The sequence below is a fragment of the Scedosporium apiospermum genome (genome assembly GCF_000732125.1).
Source record: "Scedosporium apiospermum strain IHEM 14462 chromosome Unknown SEQ_SAPIO_0088, whole genome shotgun sequence".
In the NCBI taxonomy this organism is placed as follows: domain Eukaryota; kingdom Fungi; phylum Ascomycota; class Sordariomycetes; order Microascales; family Microascaceae; genus Scedosporium; species Scedosporium apiospermum.
The window spans coordinates 1,194,342-1,208,384 of record NW_015971789.1 but is presented as its reverse complement, the minus strand read 5'-3'; the positions used below and the strand labels follow the sequence as shown (position 1 = coordinate 1,208,384).

The window sequence follows — 14,043 nt, the reverse complement described above, 5'->3', positions numbered from 1 at the left end:
CAACTGGATTTGGTTTCAAAACAATGAGGCCGAACTGATACAGCTTAACGACTCAGGCCCGTCCGTGGCTGGCGGGAGCGGCTTGTGAAGCCGCGGACGGTGTCACCTGTCAGCATCTGTTCATCCCCACTCATTGTCCCCGGTCCTGTACTTAAAGCGGACGACGTCACGTCCCCGAGAGAGCGGAGCTCATCGCGACCCTAGCTTTCGATACCTACCCATCCTAAGTCGATCATCACACCTGAGGAAATACAGTATTAAGCTCGCATCATGGGTGGCGGCGAAAAGAATACCAGCGAGAGCTCTTATCCCGTCCTTGCTCCTCGTCCCAAGGGCCAATGGATCACTAATCTCTACCGGGATCGCCTGAGCCAGTTCACCAGTGGCGGGCAGTATGAGAATGAGAACCTTCGTTCGTAAGTAGAGTCGCTTCGTCCTTTTTGCGAGTACTCCTAACCCTAGTTAACTCCTTTGCTAGAATGCTGCACGAGGCTGAGGTTTACGGCGAGCCTCATGTCAAGCTTTCCGCCTGGCACGCTCCTGATTTGACCCGGCCCACCTTCAAGGAGGCTACATCGCACAAATTCGAAAAGACTTCTGTCGGCCATTCTTTTGGACCTGCCTGGTCTACTCATTGGTTCAAGGTTGTCCTCACTGTCCCCGAAGGGCTTCGCCACAAGGAGCATCTCGAACTTCACTGGGATGCCAACAACGAGGGCATGGTTTGGACTGAGGATGGAAATCCTCTTCAGGGCCTGACTGGAGCTGGGGAACGTGTCGAATGGGTCCTTCCGCATTCATTCCGAGACGGAAAGGAGCACACCATCTACATCGAAATGGCCTGCAACGGCATGTTTGGTTGCGCTCCTGGAGGCGACTCCATTCAACCACCCGATCCGAACAAGACTTACCGACTGTCTAAGGCCTCAATTGTCGCTGTGAATCTACAGGCGAGGGCTCTCTCAATTGACATTTGGATCATCGGTGATGCGGCAAGGGATCTCCCAGATAACTCCCCAGCACGACACCAAGCCCTCGACACGGCCACTAGGATTTTGAACACCTTCGTCAAGGGTGACAAAGACTCTATTGTCAGGTGTCGAGAGATTGCCCAAGAGTGCCTTGGAAAGCTCGTTGATTCACATAAGGTGTATGAGAATGGACAGGAACCCGACGTATATGGCATCGGCCACTGCCACATCGATAGCTGCTGGCTATGGCCCTGGGCGGAGACGAAACGGAAAGTTGCTAGGTCTTGGTCCAACCAGTGCGATCTCATGGATCGTTATCCAGAGCTCCATTTCGCCTGCTCTCAAGCCCAGCAATACAAGTGGCTCAAGGAGAACTATCCCTACGTCTTCAACCGTGTTAAGGAAAAGGTACACAAGGGTCAGTTCCATCCCATCGGCGGCAGCTGGGTAGAACACGACACCAATATGCCCAGCGGAGAGTCTCTTGCTCGCCAGTTCCTCTACGGTCAAAGATTCTTCGAAAGCCACTTCGGGGAGAGGTGCAGGACTTTCTGGCTTCCAGATACTTTCGGGTACTCGAGTCAGTTGCCGCAACTCTGTCGCCTCGCTGGTATGAACCGCTTCCTCACTCAAAAGCTTAGCTGGAACAACATCAACAAGTTCCCCCATACAACTTTCAACTGGGTCGCACTAGACGGGAGCCAGGTTGTCTGCCACATGCCGCCCGCCGAGACATATACGGCTTCGGCTCACTTCGGTGACGTCAGACGAAGCACCAGCCAGCACAAGTCCTTGGGCCAGGATAATACCTCGCTCTTGGTGTTTGGCAAGGGAGACGGCGGTGGTGGTCCCACCTGGGAACACATTGAGAAGCTGCGCCGTTGCCGCGGTCTGACGGACAAGCTTGCTCTTGGAAAGACTGAGCTTCCTCGCGTTCAAATGGGCCACTCCGCTGAAGTCTTTTTCGACAAACTGGAAGCTAAGGCCAGCGACTTCGTGACTTGGTATGGCGAGCTATACTTTGAACTCCATCGCGGCACCTACACGACCCAGGCCAACAACAAGAAGTACAACCGACTTTCAGAGGCCATGCTGAGGGATGTCGAGTTCCTCGCCACCCAGGCTTCGCTTCTAGACAAGTCGTATAAGTATCCGAAGAAGGAGATTGATGATATGTGGGAGGCGGTATTGCTCTGTCAGTTCCACGACTGTCTTCCTGGAAGTTCTATTGAGATGTGCTATGACGATTCGGATGAGGTTCGTAGCCAACCCCGGCCCATTTCCTCTCTCCCCTTTTTACGATGGTGATCCTGAAGTGTTGGTCTCATGCTGACGAATCCTGTGCAGTTGTACGCTGAAGTGTTCAAGACCGGTGAGGCTATTTTTAAGGATATATTCCGTGTCCTCGGGGTTTCTCGAACAAGGCCTGATGGGGCTAACCATCCGATTGCTCTTAACACCCTCCCTTGGCACCGCAAGGAGCTTGTGAAGGTATCGGACGACGAAGCAGGAGTTGCCTGCGGCATTGGCCAACTCCTGCCCGTCAAGAAGTTCAAGACCAATCCTGGCAAGAAGGCTGTTACGGTCGAGGAAGTGCGGAAAGGAATATTTGTCCTTCAGAATGACCGACTCAAGGTGACTGTTGAAAAGGGTTGCATCACATCTCTCTATGACCTTGTCAACGAGCGCGAGGTTATCGAGGCTGGCCAGAATGCCAACAAGTTCCTAATCTTTGATGACAAGCCACTTTACTGGCAGGCATGGGATGTTGAAGTCTACCACTTGGATACAGCTAAGGAACTGATTGCCAGTGAGACTCGGATCGGTGAGGTCAAGGAGTACCAAGTCAGCGTCGTCACCAAGGTCAAGATAAGCGAGAAGAGCTCCCTGGTGTCGACAATTACCCTCTCTGCAGCTCTCGATGGCGTTCAGTCCTGGGTAGAGTGCCACGCCGAGGTCGACTGGCATGAGACCATGAAGTTCCTCAAGGTTGAATTCCCCGTCGAAGTCCGCAACACGGAGGCCTCGTACGAAACGGCCTTCGGAATTACTAGGCGCCCAACGCACTACAACACGACATGGGACATGGCCAAGTTCGAAGTTTGCTGCCACCGCTTCGCAGACTTGTCAGAGCCTGCCTACGGTGTGTCCATCCTCAATGACAGCAAGTACGGATTTTCCACTTGCGGCAACCTCATGAGGCTGTCTCTGCTCCGAGCACCCAAGGCACCTGATGCGCATGCCGACATGGGCAAGCATTCGATCAAGTGGGCGATTTTCCCACACGCTGGCGCCCTCGGTCCTGCCACTGTCAAGGCGGCATACGCTTTTAACAACCCCCTGAGGCCTCTCGCCGCTCCTAAGGAGAAGATCGAATCGCTTGTTGGGAAGTATCCTGTTACTCTTACCGGAGATGAGTCTTTGATCCTCGACACCGTAAAGCGAGGCGAGGATGATGAAGACGTGAGCCGCGGGGAGCTTCCCCGACGCAAGGGACGCAGCGTCATCCTTCGTGTGTACGAGAGTCTGGGCAGTCAAAGCAGGGCCGTCATCCAGACGAGCTGGAAAGTGAAAAAGGTCTTTAAGACGAACATTCTCGAGGACGACCTCGAGGAGATTCGCACGGAGAGTGCAGGAAAGTTTAAGATCACTCTTCGCCCGTTCGAAGTGGCCACCTACCGTCTTCAGCTTCATGACGGACGTGGAGAGCTTTGAAGGAAAGCGAGGGAGGTGGGCTTGAGTGATAGCATCAACCGCTGGGCGGCATTTGATGTTGTCGCCAGCTAAGTCAGAGACGGGGTTTGTTGTCGTCTTTTTATTTCGGGTTTGATCGGTCGGCATTTGTTTTTACAACGCAGATTGAAATCATGGTTTGGGCATGAATGGTTACGACATGGAGGTTACGAGCCCGTCCTCATTACGAAGCAGCAATAGGATGTAGGGCCGTAGTTCCCTGATAGCGGTATGATTCTAACGTATAATGCATCCTTAAGAAAATCATCCTGAACACCTAGCTTTTTGTGCATTAAAATCAAGGAATGCCAAGATGAGAGCCTCCCATTTCATCGTAGGATGCGACCAGCAGCGGAGAAGGTGGATCTCGAGCTTTGAACCGCCAAACATGTATGGCTCAAATCCAGTAGAAGCCATGTCCGCAAACTTGATTCATGGAGATATTAATGATACACTGCGCCTCCATGTAGAGGCAAGAAGAGATACATACATACATAGACGGAATCTCATGTTCCGGTCATTCCCACTCCCTTTTCATTCTAAACCCAGGTCTCGTTTCACAATTAAGAAAAACAAAAAAAAAAGAAAGACATCATTGATCCCCCCCTCCCCCAACTGCGCCTGACAACGAGGCTAGGCATCAGAGTCCGGCGGTAGCTCCTCAATCACATTCTCCACCATCTCAATAAGCTCATCAATATCCGGCCTCTCACTCGGCTCAACCGCCAAACACTTCCTGACAATCTCCCTCACCGGCTCGCTAATTTTCGCATCGGGGGGTCCCCTCGCGCCGCCTCCATCACCGCCACCACTCGCGCTCTGACTCGTAGCCGAGCGCCTTAACCCCGCACCAGCCGGATTCCCCTCGTCGGGGAATCTCCAATCGCCGCCCAGCACGCAGAGGGAGAGGGTGCCGCCCGTCTCGTCGGAGCGCATCTCGAAGGGGGACTTGCCGACGAGGCAGGCGAAGAGGGTACAGCCGAGGGACCAGACGTCTACCTTGGTGTCGATGACGGTTCCGGTGCGCACGTCGAAGAGCTCGGGGGCGCGGTAGGGCATCGTGCAGTGTTCGGCGGCGGTGTCTTGGGTTGCGATGGCGAGAGAGTGAGAGGTTATGGGGAGGGGGGAGGCGGCGACGGAGCCGAGGTCCATGAGGATGGGGTTGGAGCCTGAGTCGTCAATCATGATGTTTCCTGGGAGAATACGGGGTTAGCGATGTTGTCCCTGTGGACATAACAGATAGTGCGGAGAGAGCAATCGTGACTTACCGGGCTTGATGTCCCGGTGGGCATATGACTTTACGTTGGGGGCACCAACTGTGCTCTGGCCCTCCATCAACGGCCTCTGCTGCTCCGTCTCATGCTCCTCATCCGGCAGCGCAGCCGCCATACTTGAGACCCTCTTCCCTCCCTTCGCTTTCCCCTTATTTCCGCGCCCACCACCCTCCGTATCCCCATCGCCCATCTCCATCCTCTCCATGGCGATCGGCGCAGACTCATACCTATGCATCGACCTTAGCGCCTTACACACGCCCAAAAACAGCACCATCAACTTCTTCTCAGGGAACCGCGCATTGTTGACGACGTTGGCGTTGATCATGTCCTGCAGGTTACCCCTCCTGTAGTACGGCAGCAGCACGTAGACGGTCTTTGACGCCTCGTCCGATCCGCCGCCCCGGTCCGTCGAGATGGAGTAGTCGACCATGTGAATTATGCCGGGGACGTGGGCGAATAGGCGGTAGGCTTCGACTTCTTTCATGGCGTTGGAGACGGACTCGGCGCCGAAGGGGCAGCGGATCTTTTTAAGGGCGAAGGTCTCGGATGTGTTTGTGTCTTGCACGAGGTAGACGTAGGAGAAGCCGCCCTGGTTTCACCGGTGGGGGTTAGCAAGATGAGGAGAGTTCCTGGGACGGATGCTTGGAAATGGGTGGAGACAAACCTCGCCGAGGAGCCGGAGGATCTTGAAGCTTCGGCCATTGATCTTGAGTGTCGGCGAGCCCGGGAAGCAATTGAGGCAATTGCCTAGGGAGTAAAGGAGGTCTTGGATCATGTTCGCCATCTCTTTCTTTTGTAAATGGTCCCAATTCAGGACCCAGTGCTTCTTCGTGAGCTTAGAGGATTTGAAGGTTCGACTATCGAGGGACGGAACGACCGGAGAATGAAGGGCCTAGAAATTATCCGTGTTCGGAATACTCTCGCGCTCGCGCCTTCCTTTGAGCTGTCGTTGAATGATTCCAGCCCGTCGCTTGTTGAGGCTTGGGATGTTCGTGGTACGTTGTCCTCAGCAGGTTTCACCCTTGCTTTCAGGTGTAAGATGCAGCAGGGCCAAGCTTACGCGGCGAGGCGCAGTCGTTCGCAAAGGAGGCCAAGAATATCGACGATTAAACCAGGATGAAAGTACGAATTTCTGAGTGGACTGGTCGATCGCATTTGTTGCAGAGGACAGGCTGGAGGTTGTTCAAATGAGGTTGAAACTGCGGTGCTTCGTCAATGCTGCGCCTGGGCTGGCGACCTCAACTATGCAAGGTACTTCGTACTCGGCTTCTGAGCATCGCATGGATCAATGTTGCTTGTGCATTGTGCAGGAGCACAGCACAGCAACCAGGAACTTCTTAGGTAAGCTGGATAGCCGTTGCCATTGGAGGGTGATCAATTGTATCTTGTACTCTCAACCCGCTGTGTCGTCTTCAAGAGTGACATCACTGATTCTTAGGACAAGCCCAAAGTCTACAGAATAAGGTAGGCGAAACCTATCGCAATAACACCTCCTAACAACCAAACACTTCTTGCCAATGGTCCAGTCTTTATTACAATAGTACTAATGTCGATGCTCCGTAACAAAATAAAAGCATGACCCAACCCAAGCACCATCTAACCATCATGCTCTCGTCGCATCATTGCCCGAATCTCACAAAAAAACAACCTGAATGAACCCCAGTCCGAGCCTAGATAGGTGGTAGCTACTGAAGGCCTGGGACGTCTCTGAGAGTCGGGTTTGAAAGAAAGGAAAATGCGCGATGATAAAGGATGCCGGACGAGACGATATAAAGAAAAACATGATTGTGCCGTGAAAGAGGGAACAATATCAAACACCGTGGTATCATCGCTAGGAAATGCTTCACCCCAACAAGTCTGAAAAGCCCCTCCGGAGCTCCCTTCCACCTCGTCATTTTTTTTTTCGCCTTTCTGTTTGGCGCCTTGATCGTTGAAACCTTACTCGTACACCTCTGCCTCTAAAGAAACAAAAAGAGAGACATGGGAAGGCGGGTCATGAAGTTTCATTGAGAGACGGGAAAACGTCATATCAGGCGTTGCTCATCTCGACTCCAGTCCCTGTAGTCATCATCATCCATGAGTCTATACCTCCGATCACAATTTCTAGACGAGAATCGTCCCCCAAGTCATAAAATAAAAGTGGAATGAAACTCGAGCCGGGAGGCTAACGCCGTATGCCCAATTGCTCAAACTTGTGCAAGTTTAAAAGGCGTCCTCGAACGGACAATCGACGCTGTCATGACCGTCCCGCTCGCAGATCGCGCACCATTTGGTCTCGTCAATCACGCCGCTCTCCTTTCCAGCTACCGGTCCGGAGTCCAGGATGCTGGGCATGGGCATGGGCTTGGGAGCCGCCGGGAACGCAACTGGTGTCGCCTTGGGCTTGGCAGGCGACAGAGGCGCAGGTTTATAGTCATCGCTGGCGTTGACTGAAAGTGGCTTGAGACCATCATTATTGGCTCGGGGCGCCGACGTGGGTGTATCATTCGTCTTGGCCCCTTCCGGCCCGAACATATTGGTGCACGTCAGGATATCGTGTCCGCCCGTCTCGCAAATCTCGCACCAGAGTGTGCTAGTCTCCGTTGCCGTCGAGTAGCTGTCGCTCTCGGGCATAGTGTCAAGCGTGCGGCCTCGCTTGTGACCGTTAGGTGCTTCGGGGGAACGAGTTTCTTGGCTACGCGCGAGGACCACAGTATCTCGCGAGTCTCGTAGCGAGGATCGACGGGCGCTGACAACAGTCATAGCGCTCTGGCGCTGGTTTTGCAAGCCGTTGGATCGGCGAAGCATCTCCAGCTCTCGTTCAAGCTCTTCCTCCCGACCCGTCTTCTCCTCGAGAACGGCTCGGAGATCGGACACATCCCGCTCTAATTTCTCTCGCAGGCGGCGAGACTCGGCCGACTCTCCAGCCTCGGTGGTCCCTGAGTCACGGCTAAGCGAATGGATAATAGCCTTGAGGCCGCGGATTTCGTCTTCTTTTTGTTCAAGCTCCTTGGACAGTGCCGACTTATCATTGACCCCATTGATGTTAGGAGACGACTTGCTGGTAGTTGCCGTTGTCGCTGCTTTTTCCCTTTCGCGTCGTAGCTCTGCCCTCGTCCGCTCTACCTCTCCTCGCAAAAATTCGACTTCTCCACGTGCTTCAGCCTCGCCGCGCCGAGCATCTTCCAGACCTTCTTCGAGATCTTGGACGAGGTCCTCAAGTTGCTTAAGCTGAGACGCCACGGCCTCCACATCCTCGAGTCGGGAAGTAAGCTCCTGAATCTCCTGTATCATCTCCTTCTTCTGAGACTCATATACCCGAACGGTTTCGGTGCTGGCCATCTCAAGCGCGTCGATGGTACTGCGGAAGTCTGCGCGATGCGAATCAAACTCCGACGTAAGCATGGCAATCTTGTCATTCTTTTCGCGGAGCAAGATTCGGAGTTGCGCCGCGTCCTTATCGTCATCCATACCGCCGCCAAACCTAGGTCCACCGGGTTGGTCCATGAGACCCTGAAGTTCTGTGAGGGTGCTTTCCATCTCTGACAACGTCGCCGTTTGCTCCCTCAATTGCTTGTCGCGATCCTCAAGCTGGGCACGGAGCCGCTCAAGCTCATCATCATTGTTGGCCCTCGAAGGAGGACGTATCTTTGAATTGAAGGATGAGACCGACCCCATGCTTCCGTTAGTTTTCGTTCGGCTTACGCCCGTCGGCGTAACGTCATCGTCTTCGAAGCCAAGCGCCGAGGCGCTTCGGGGGCCGATGCTGGCTTTGGGATCGCCTCTACCGAATGGGAACTTCTTGGCAGGATCACCGGCCGTACCGCGGACGCTCTGAGCTAATCTCGGCGTCGTTGGGCTAACATATCGAGCATTGGTATTATTGCCCTTGCTCGGACTGGTACTAATGGAAGGTCGAGGTCCTGGTGTCATTTGTAGGCGTCGAACGGGCGATTCGGGTCGCGGCAGAGACGCTCTAGGTTTCTTGCCGAATGGGCTCGCCGCTCGACCGGGTCCGACGGATTGGCTAAACTTAGGTAGGGACGGTGTAGGCGGCGTGTAGTTGGTAGAATTTTGCGTTCCAATTTTTAGGCCTCCAGAAATTCCCGTCGGGGTTAGTGGAATCGAGCTTGGCCCATCACGACGGGTGGCTTTGGACGCTGGTAGGAAAATTCCAGCCCCTGGAGTTGAGGTTGAGAAGTAGGAAATTCTGCATCCCGTGGAAGGTTGTTAGTGCCCATGTTTCGACACGTAAGGATGGGGAGCCTTGGGCGAGTTCACGATTTCGGCCCAAAGTACCAATGAGGCTGCGGAAGGATAAAAACGAAAACCAAGTTCACGTACCCATCGACATCGCCACTATTCTTCCCTCGCGCCGCAAATTCCGGTTTAAGCTCGACGCCCGCAAACACGCCTCGCTTTCCCTGCACGGCGCCTATGAATCGGATGGTACCGACCATGTTACCAGGGACCTCGACCGTGTCGCCGATGGACAGGTCCTCGGGGACGAGCCTTCCAGGAGTAAGGGGAGGCATGACTGAATCGTTCAAGACGGTATCGACACCGTAGGACTCGCTAACATCGGGAATCGAAGCTAGAGATGATTGGGTGAGCGTCGCCAACGACCCCTTGCGTGCAAGGCCCGGTCGCACGGCAAGACGCGAATGAGAATTAAACAGAGAGTTCAAATTCGGTGTCGAGGCTGTTGCAACACCAGTCCCGACACTGGAGGATTTTCGAAGCGTGCGCCTGTTGCGACTAGCTGGTTGTCTGATGGTGCCGTAAATCGAGGCGTTGGACGCAGAAGTTGCAATTGTTGTTGTGGTCGTGTAGGCCATGGTGACGGAGATTCCTCAACAGGGGAGGACCAGTGACCAATTTAGGGGCGAAATTAAAGACCTGGTCGATAGATACGTGTTAATATGATCCGATACCCTGTGCGTGGGCTTGCCGATCCTAGATTGCCACCTGACGTTGCAGTGGCGGCGATGATGGCAGCGGGTAGCTGAGACCGGTGGTCTGGGCACAATTACTGGTTGCGACGGCGGTGTAAAATGAGGGTGTCCAGATATGGATGCGATTCGGTGGGTGCCAATAAGAACGCGCCGTGGTCATGGAAACGCGGGTTCCAACTTATCCAGGATCGGTTAGTGATACGTGCGAAAGTTGGTGTGCACTGATTTGGATCGCCACCCTTTCAGGTTGGTGGAATGCGGTGGTGCTTAGGTTTGTTAGGCCTGATTTAGAGTGTCGCCAGGGATCAAAAGGTTCACTGAGTCTCGCGCTTCCCGCCCCCGCGTCGAGCTGTCAAAGAATTCAATCTCCACAGCTTCGTTCTGCCACCCGAGAAGGAGGGGCGCCTCGCCTGCTGTATGGTTGGGATGCACCGTTGTTTACCTGCACCTGGATCTTGATCTAATATCTCAGACACCACTGGAAGAAGATCAAAAGATATCAGAGGGCGATAAAGGGGGGTGATCCGTTTCTTTCGAACGCGGCCTGGAAACGTAGTGTTTCAAGCTCGTAGTCTGTCGTCGAAGGGCAAGTCCCCTAACAACCTTCCTTTCCGTGCTCTGTCAGTTTTTGTCTCTTTTGTCTCTGCGTCTGTGTCTAGCCGTCGTAGGGGCATGCGGCCGTCTTTTTGGCCAGTGCCATATGACCGGAAAAGAAGTCGGAGGAGGTGGAGTTTGGCATACCTCAAGTTTAATATCGATGTTGAAACGACTAAGATCGATCAAATCTCCCAAGATTCCCCCTCCCTTTCAGCGCAGTTATGTCGAGTAGATTTCCCTTCAACCGTGATGAGGGAATATAAAGAATTGGATTTTGTACCGCAAGCAGGATTTGAACCGAAGCTTTGATCCGAAACTGATTTTCGATGGGAAAGACCCACGGGCCACGGACGAACTCTCTCTTGGGAAGGAGCGGACCGGCTCTTGCTCCTCAAGTGCAATAACGAAGAACAAAGGGAAGAAGGAGCGAGTGAGAGCAAAAAAAAAAAAAAAAAGAGTGAGGATGTCGGCAGTATTAGAGGTAGACAAGAAAGAACCCCCAGCAGATTTACGAACAGCCTTGGAACACCTGGACCACCAGTGACCACGTCAAGGTCTGGCGGACATGAGCAAGTATCTGATGGACCGGGCACAGAATGAGCTTTTCCCCGAGAAACGAACGACGAGCCGTGCTGGCCTGATTTGAAAAGAGCCTACAGCATCTGCCGGGTTAGACGAAATAGCGATGGCGATATGGGCGATATTTCCAACAGGGCTTGGAGTCGATCTCTCCCGGCAAGACGTCTCTGTTTTATGAAACGGAGGGCAAAGGGAGCGGGATGGCTACGTATATGTATCAATTGGTATTATATCCCACTGGTACGAAAAGAGTGTCGACTGCGACCTTGGATCAATTGATGTATTTTAGTATTGTGATGACCGACAACCGAGCGCAGACCTCCGAAGTATGGCGTAAACTAATACTTCGTACATCGCAATTCTCTTCCTATGGACATGCACCGCCCACGTTGCCATTTCCTAGCCCGGCGTCAGTTGCTATGGTATCTATCTGCAGGATCACAGTGATCAAACGTGCTGTGCAGCATGCAGAGCCTCTTCTTGGTCTGCCTGGTGCGACGCAGATGCCAAATCAGTTGCGGACTTGCAGACTTGCAGTCAATGGTCCAGTAATCGTCGTGAGAAGCACCCCCGTCAGCTCACTCAATTTCTTCTGGGGACGAATAAGACGCTCTTGCTGGTTTTTGTTTATGGTACCTACCTCCCGCCTGCTTCCCACTCAGGGGTCTGCGGGCGCGTCTCGCTAGGCATTATTAGGCCTCTCCTTGAGGTCTGACATTCGTCCGGTTGGCCTCAACTTGCAGCGCAGAAATTGGCCCCCAGGTTCGCGTCGTCAACGCCACCGTCATCCCCACATCCTCCTCAGTCATAGAAACCCGCTTGTCAGCCGTTGTTTATCTTCAATAACTTTTCATCTACGAGATGTACTCGAATCACCGTCTCTTCCAGAGACATCAATCCCCGCAAGAAAGCCCTGAGCCCATCCATAATCTTCTTGGCCACCCGATATAGAGAGTTGGGTAGCATTGGCAGCAGGGTATTACTCCTCCACAGAGGCGCAATGTCTCGCAAGCCCAGGCAGATCGGATGAAAGCCGTTTTCAGGGCACTGAGACAAACTGCTTGTGGCGGTGAAGGGTGGAAGATCGGAGGCTACCGGGGTTCATCAAGGCGTGTGCCCCATTCTCACCTCGGTCCTGGGGTTCCGTCAACCGCCTGTTGCCAGGGTAGCCACCCCGCTAACCTGTGATCGTGGGGTTATTGCAGCGAGTCTCCTGCATTAGGATGCGCTGAAGACGCAGCACAAGAATACGAGTGATCAATACTACTCCGAAGCAGTGTAAACGACCGAGCTTCAACCCGTTTTCGGTCGAACAGTGAATTACTTTCTCTGTCAACAAACTTTCACCCATCAATATGCACAAGTAGACAATCCTTCGGAGGAACTCAGGCCAGTTCGGCCACACACGGCTGAGATCGACCGGGTTCTCCGGAAACTTCAACGAGTGCCATGTGGGCTTAGACACAATTTCATGCCTCTAGGGGCACGTCGTTACTATTCTTAAGCCAGCAGCCATCGCTTGCCAGTGAGTCGCCAACTGACAAAGTAGTACTCCGGTGAGAGAGCTCGTCGTGTTCTTCCCGCAAGTCACTTTTACCCGCTCCACATTCTGGGTAAAATCGTGATAGTATGGTTCTTTATTTAATAAATAATACATAGAGGGTCTTCTATAGTACCCTTTCACAACCCATCAATGATATGGCAATCCATTCCCGGCCAAGCGCCGTGTGCCGCGTCGTGTCCAGTGCCGAATCCGGCTATGATTCATCGTGAACCTTCCAAAGTTGCTCCCCTGTTCTCCTTGTTCGGAGCACCTTCATTACTTTTAATAATATACAAATTCCGTATCGGGACTCCCCAGCCTCGTCTTTAATGAGGGTTCGTCCTCTCAACAATGTCAAGCCGCGAGACGGGCCGGGTTCCGTCGTTGAAGACGAACGCCTCGCGTCGTAGCCTCCTGATCTCGTCTGCTGATAGCTCAGAGTCGCGTACACCATCTTCGTCGGAGCCTCGGGGAACGGTACTAAACGTGATGCCCCAGACCTCTCCGCGATAAGGTGGGGTTTCTTCTCTCGCGACCAGACCGCAGTTTCTCAAAGTCTCCAAGCCGCCCGTCGCGGTCCTAATGCAATCAACAATTCCGCGTATTGGGTTGCTTTTGTTGCCTTCGGTATACATCTTGAAGTTTTCATGGATCTCGTTCTCCGAGTCTCCCCAGTTCTGTTTGGCTAGCCACCGTTCCACGAATTTCGCCATGAGAAGCTTGGCAGCTCCGTTCTTCTGTATCAGTTGGTATATTAAGAGCAGATTGGTCCGCTCGGCCATGTCTCGTAGATAGTACTCGTCGAAGTAAGGGTCGTCGAGTTTTGGGCGTTCGACATCATCTAGACCAATCTCTAGAGATCTTACCATCGCCCCATATGTTTTGAGGGAGTCGAATGTTGTAGGGGCCTCTGTAGTTAAGCGAACGATTATCTTGGTCAGTCTAGCCCTGGAGTGGCATTTTGAAGGAGAAAGACAGATTCACTGGATCTGGCTGTTTGACCTACCACCCGTTTGGGATAATAGAAGCGCGAGCGCTTTAAGACACCGTAACCTATGGCCGTAGTCTTTTCTCGTTATGCCGTGGAGGAGAATGTGGATCGTGTCGGCGTCGTTAACTGCGCGGTCGCACAGGATCTTGACGGCGACTTCTCTGATCGAGTAGCTCGGATGATTTATGAGCTTTTCCAACGTGTCCAGCTGAAGAGAATCTTCCGTCTCTTGTGTAATGTACTGCGTCTTCGGCTCGGGGCGCTCGATTTTGTTGTCTTCGATGACCATAGAAACTACCGCCATCATACTGCTAATCAAGGCGGCAGCAGCTATGGCCATCCCAATGAGGGCGACGCGATCATCGCGCAGGAAGGACATAAATCCCATATTGACTGCATCGGCGAAACTCGTACTATTTCG

General features: G+C 53.2%; 4 protein-coding genes across 4 annotated transcripts; 1 reads left to right on the top strand and 3 right to left on the bottom strand.

The window, feature by feature from the left end:
* Nucleotides 1-270: 270 nt before the first annotated feature.
* On the top strand, nt 271-3,686 carry SAPIO_CDS3323 (Alpha-mannosidase; the record flags this gene model as incomplete). The annotated part of the gene is made up of 3 exons (XM_016786137.1): nt 271-416; nt 479-2,228; nt 2,319-3,686. The coding sequence occupies 3 exons, from the start codon at nt 271-273 to the stop codon at nt 3,684-3,686; spliced, it is 3,264 nt and encodes a 1,087-aa protein (XP_016644143.1).
* A 651-nt stretch (nt 3,687-4,337) lies between these two features.
* SAPIO_CDS3322 (Serine threonine protein) lies at nt 4,338-5,753 on the bottom strand (the record flags this gene model as incomplete). Its single annotated transcript, XM_016786136.1, has 3 exons — nt 4,338-4,897; nt 4,973-5,567; nt 5,643-5,753. 3 exons carry the CDS (start codon nt 5,751-5,753, stop codon nt 4,338-4,340), a joined length of 1,266 nt encoding a protein of 421 aa, XP_016644142.1.
* A 1,427-nt stretch (nt 5,754-7,180) lies between these two features.
* SAPIO_CDS3321 (uncharacterized protein) lies at nt 7,181-9,795 on the bottom strand (the record flags this gene model as incomplete). Its single annotated transcript, XM_016786135.1, has 2 exons — nt 7,181-9,167; nt 9,302-9,795. 2 exons carry the CDS (start codon nt 9,793-9,795, stop codon nt 7,181-7,183), a joined length of 2,481 nt encoding a protein of 826 aa, XP_016644141.1.
* Nucleotides 9,796-12,957: 3,162 nt separating this feature from the next.
* On the bottom strand, nt 12,958-14,010 carry SAPIO_CDS3320 (Uncharacterized protein; the record flags this gene model as incomplete). Its single annotated transcript, XM_016786134.1, has 2 exons — nt 12,958-13,541; nt 13,638-14,010. The coding sequence occupies 2 exons, from the start codon at nt 14,008-14,010 to the stop codon at nt 12,958-12,960; spliced, it is 957 nt and encodes a 318-aa protein (XP_016644140.1).
* Between the last annotated feature and the right edge of the window lie 33 nt (nt 14,011-14,043).